Source organism: Pecten maximus, chromosome 10 (assembly GCF_902652985.1).
Source record: "Pecten maximus chromosome 10, xPecMax1.1, whole genome shotgun sequence".
NCBI classification, from domain to species: domain Eukaryota; kingdom Metazoa; phylum Mollusca; class Bivalvia; order Pectinida; family Pectinidae; genus Pecten; species Pecten maximus.
In genome coordinates, this window is record NC_047024.1 from 42,222,734 (window position 1) to 42,228,733 (window position 6,000).

Genomic DNA, 6,000 nt, shown 5'->3' on the forward strand with positions numbered 1-6,000 from the left:
TTGATATTCAGGTATAAATGATAAAGGTCATCTCAACAAACGCATCATTTGAAAAACAACATCCTTATATCATTTTTGTTGTATGGCCCAATGTCAGGAACTCTAGTGAGCTGTGAAACTTAACCAAACATTATATATCAACCTGAACACTTAATATTTTGTTCTGTCTCTCAGAAAGTGCTAGCGCTTGTCCAACCAAGCATAGAGATTTCATGAAATCGACGTAAAATAATTAGTGCTTCTGCCATTCACTTAAAGGTGAGTTTATAATCCTATTTAATCAAAGTTTTGTATTTTTTCTCATTTACATAGATTTGTTCTATTTTGAGTTAAAATGTCATATAACACATCCGATTTTGATTTAAAATGTCGTGTAACATATTAGAGCAAACTGAAAATTAATTATTTTCCAGTATTTGCAGTTTGTTAAAACTTAAAATTCATACTGTAGTAAAATTCAACGATCAATTAATTTCATAAAATAACAACAACTTTTTAAAATTCATTGAAAGTATTTAACATCATTAAGGAGATAGTTAAAAACAAGATTTATTTGTGATGTATACTGAACCGTTATAATGAGCGTACACAATAATGACAGCTTTGTTGCCTAAATTTATTTCACTGAATTATTGATTCCTCAATAATTCCAGACCAAAGATTCCCCTTAGGAACCTCTATAGTATTTGTAGTACATTCGGAACTCTACACATATTGATCTTTTCCTTGCTAGCCCGATAAAACACACCGATACATGAATGGACCTAGGACAAGTTCAGTCTCGTTTCCGACTAGTCAGCTATTCGTGTTCGTTCTGATGTGACGTCAGAAGGTCGGAGTGTATATAAGCGCGCTACTGTACACATATCATCACACAACGACTGTTGATAGGATATAATCACAGGTCTACTTCATTACACTAGCTGTTCAAATCAGGTATTTATTTTCTATTTATTACGTATAAAGTCTTCTTTTAAAATGATCATGTTAACAAGATCTAAAATATCAACTTGTAGATATAATGTAAAGAATTTATACCTATATTTCCTTTTACTAGTATTGATTTTTATGCAATTATGATTGTAGAATTGTTATTTGTTGGTATTTCGCCTGATTTATTTCGTTACAATAAATGTGACCAAAATTTATCAATTAATGTATTTGACTTGAAAACCATTTTAATACGCAGTAAACAGAAGTGTATACTTATATTTTAAAGTTGTATGTAGGTTCCCGAACGTATGCTTATAGCATACCAAATTAAGGCAGAAATCGAAACGTAAACATTATTATGATACATGTATATACTTTTTGAACAGGCATATGTATAAAATATATCGATATTCAATACTAAATATAACTATAAAATAATTTCAGAATCAAAAGATGGCTGTACCCCCAGGCGGACTACAGGAGATATGCTTCTCCTTTGACACAACTGGTTCCATGTATAGCTGTCTGGACGAAGTTCGTGGACGTATCCAGGATATGATCCAACGTCTCCAGGCTGACATTCCCGGTATCAGGATCGCTGTCTTCGCTCACGGCGACTACTGTGACAGAAACAACTACATTACTAAACACATCGACTTCTCCACCGACGTGGCGACGCTGTGTAAATGGGTTAATGACGTAGGTAGGACAGGCGGCGGCGACGCAGACGAATGTTATGAGCTGGTTCTGCACGAGGTCCAGAGTCTGAATTGGACGCCGGGATCACAGAGGGCGCTAGTCATGCTTGGGGACAACAACCCCCATGAACCTGGATATCCACAAAACAAGAAGAAATTGAATTGGAGGACAGAGGCAGACAACCTTTCAAAAATGGTAAGTATGACTTGTGATTATGCAGCTTAAAGCTTACTTCAACACAAATTCCTCTATTACAAATTTTACTTGAGATTTGCATTTGGTATATGCGACTTTACTAATAGAACAGGATACTGTCTGTTATTAAATTTTCACACATGTAGATATATGTTAAAACACCAACTAATGTCAAACACTATCGATATTGAATACAAACATATGAAATCCGTGCTATCACTTACCACTCTTGTCTTTTTATTTTAGGGTGTCCGAATTTATTCGGTCCAATGTCAAGATTACTCGGGTGCAGACCACTTCTATAAAACCATAGCCGAGAAAACTGATGGCCATTACCTCAAACTCGCACAATTCACCAATATATTTGATTTCATCATGTCGATCTGCTACAGAGAAAAGGGCGCAGAATTTTTACAGGTAAGTTTACCCCGTGCCTGCTTTACTAACATGATATGATTCTAAATATGGAAATATGTACCCAAAATTCAACGAATATTTAAAGAAACTCAATCTTTAACAGTTTTTATAAACGTTGGAGTGTAGTGTTATATTTATCTAATTTGACTTCAAATCCTACAAATGTGCACAAATTGTATATTTCAGGATTACGAGAAGGAAGTGAGGGCGAGAGAAGCCACCGGCGGTATTCACAAAGATTTGGATACGCTTTTCGGAGTTCTCCGGCGGGCTGATAGTAGCCGTGACGACACAAAGATGGACACAACGGTAACTACTGCGCCAAAAACTTTGCGTCTGATCAAGCCGCCGTCCCTCACAAAAGTCCCATCTTTGACAAGCATGAAGAAAAAACTAGGGAAAACTTCATTGACGTCCAAACGCACACGGATAGGAAGGAAAGCTCGTACAGAAATGAAGGTATGTAAACTTTTTTTTATATATTTTGAAAAAAGTCTAATTGACACAAATCTTCATTGTAAGTCCACATGATAAACATGGATTTGTTGGAATGCGCTCATTGGCTATGCATTTAGAAGCATAGTCCTCTATATACTGTATATTTTGGGATAAGATAAAAATGTGCATTTGCCTATCTAATGAACAAAGCAATTATCATTATTTGATATCGTTTTGTTTTTTTGTCATTGCAGAAAGAAACTTCACAGAAGCCGAGAAGAGAAACCGTATCTGAGTCTAACTTTGCTCTTTCCGGCCGAAAGTGGAGCAATTGGCAAACATGTCTGTCATGTGATAAGACTGATAGCGACTTGTGGGAGAAAAGAAATGGCGGCCATCTTGGCTTCAGGAGGAAACAAATCTTTGATGGGAAACTGACAAGACCCACTATTTACGAATTCTCAGTTCAAACAACCCCGGCCACAAAAGGCATATAATGTACTCCAAACTTTGTCATGGAATGACCTCGCCAGACAAATGGGAACATCGTCTGCTTGGACAGAAAGACATTCGGGGCCAAGTTGAGGACATCCTCTCTAAAGGCTGTTCTGTGGCTGTGAGGAGACTGAAACTCGTCAACCGAAAAACAAGCAAATCTAAGGCAATTAATTCCGTACGTTGCTATGACTACGCCTGGCGTCGACACGGCGGTCTGCGGACGACACACCGACCTGTGGTTAAAGGGTCAGTCCAGATCTCAAACGATGTCTTCTGAATAAAGAAGTCTTCATGTAATGTGGTATGGAAGACAATATTGTGCAATATTGTGTTGACATGAGTATGTGAACTCGAATGTCGACAACTTACCATATTCCTTATTATTGTAAATATGGAGATAGATTCACAACTTCCTTGTTAAATGTTTTATGAATTAGATTCGTTTTCTTCATTGACCACACCTTATCATCCCATAGACGACTTCAATCGCGCTTCATTCATGGTGCATCTCATATATATATTTGTAAATTGATTACCATTTATTTGTTGTAATATATAAATAAAAAACTTAAGCTATTGATAATGTTCATTGTTTTTAACCGAAAATGCTCTACTAATGCTTGAAACGAAGCATTCGGCAAAATGGCAAGGATAAGCCATATCAATGAAGCCCAATGGTGCTACACGAGAGCTTAGGACTTTAAAATGTGTACATACATAAAACATTGATCTTGACATGTTTGGTTCATGACACTTCCCTTCTCGAACATAGGGCCATTTTCATTTTCCTGGAATATCTTCTGGATTTCTAAACTTCCATGTAAAATACTTCTAACATCATATTGAGATTTTGGGGTTGGAAATGATTTAACGCCTCAATTTTGGAATTGTCCACACGGACACTGTCTTTTGTGATAACGTGACCTAAATAAACAACTTCTTTTGCAGCAAATGTGCATTACCAGGTTTATAACTACAGTTATGTCAATGAACATTCAAATTTGTTCAATTCACTTCTGGTAAACCACCTGAGTGTGACGAATTACATGTATACAACGCAAACCAGAAACGCATTGTGGAATACAGTGTATTTATTTTTATAAACAACATGTATGAAAATATAACAAATACATGTATCATTATAAATATAGATATATGATATCATTAACAACAGAAACAATAATTGTGTATCAAAAGAATTGATCTCGTCGGAGTTGAATAAGCCAGTCCTCTAGAAAGGCAGTCATATCCTCGGCGTTTTCGGACACGCTTGACTTATTATCCTCTATACCGGACAACAGCCTGAAACAAGTATACGATATTCTGACAAAAATTAAATCTCCAACAGGAAATTTTAGACGAACAGAAGAGATGTTCTGAAAACATATCAAAGACGTTGGCAGACAAACAGATGGAAAGTCATTAAATCCTAACCACGAAAGTCGACAGTCATCACCACATGTTTTCTGTTCACGATGTAGGCTCGGAATACGAGTATTGTACTTTTATATAATAATAAATGGAGGTATATATGAAGTTTACACTATTTATATATATTGATATATTTTTCATACCTCCTAAACATTATAATTAAATTATAGAAATAATGTACATTTTTTGTCTCGAGACGTTCCTTCCATAGATTTCATTTTGCATACTTTTTTTCCAATTTTTATTGTTATCTCCTAGCTGTTGTAACAAAATGGGCTTAGAATATGTAGAAGTTTAATACATCATTTAAAATAGTAATTATCAGAGAGAGCAGGTCAGAAGTCATGCAATACTCGACTAGGGAAAACAACACCTGTGATTGACAGGTTGAGTGTAGAATTTGATACAGAGCTCAGGGGTGTAGGCCGCGTGATTTCCTGAGTGATAGAACAGGGAAAGGATCACTCCAATCTTAGATGGTATTGCTATAGTCAGGATAAGCGATGACAATAGTAGATAGATTACTTGGAGGGGGAGCAATGATCAGGTACATATGTTTCCGCACGTGCAATGTTAATTATATGCAGAGAGGCGGGGCTGAAGGAACGTTGCTAAACTTAAGTACACGGGATATTAGATATAGAGGGAGAAAGCTAAAGGTGTAAGAGGAGAACGCTGAAGGAGAGGGAGCTCCCCCGGACGGGGAAGGGAGAGCTCCCATGGGGAGAGCACGAACGGGAGAGGGAGAAGAGAGGCCACGCGGAGGTGAGGGTGAGAGCGAACCATGGACATGGATGTGATAAACTTTATGACTACATAGACACAACGTGAAGTACAAATAAAATTAACTATTGTAAACCATATGGTGTTGTGTTACACCTATGAGTTTATTTTGGTGCACGTGACCAGGATAGGAACAGGTTTATATTGGACTAATTAAAATTGATAAAGTATAAACGGGCATTCGTTATGAAGAGGTTAAATATAATCACTATCCTTATCATCGGAAGAAAGAGACCTAGACAACCATTGTTTCTGGAGAAACTTTACTTTTAGAGAAAGCAGCAGTTTGTAGACAATGTTGCGTGATACGAAACTGTAAATAGTAGTAACAATAGCGATGCTGTGACTGAGGATGTGACCAGTGTATTCATTCTTGTGTAAGTGAAACTTGTGTTGTAAAATTAGTATTGAAAAGGGCCACGTGAAATTTACTTGACCTAAGATATCATTGTCTTGAGATCATGTGGATGTGGTGTCAATAATGGACAAGTGAAACTTTTCAGAGTGGTATCTGAACCACATGGTGACAACGGAAGGGGTTCATGATGTATAGCGCAATGAGCTCAATTGATAAGGCAAGTAAATACAGTAGATATGTGTGTTGAT

At 36.7% G+C, this 6,000-nt stretch overlaps 1 protein-coding gene across 1 annotated transcript; it reads left to right on the forward strand.

Moving 5' to 3' along the window:
- Positions 1–868: 868 nt before the first annotated feature.
- LOC117335842 lies at positions 869–3,760 on the forward strand. The gene is given in 6 exon segments (XM_033896084.1): positions 869–936; positions 1,379–1,827; positions 2,074–2,244; positions 2,431–2,703; positions 2,937–3,178; positions 3,181–3,760. Coding segments are annotated over 5 exon segments (1,404 nt in total). The 5' UTR covers positions 869–936; positions 1,379–1,386; the 3' UTR covers positions 3,458–3,760.
- The last annotated feature ends 2,240 nt before the right edge of the window (positions 3,761–6,000 follow it).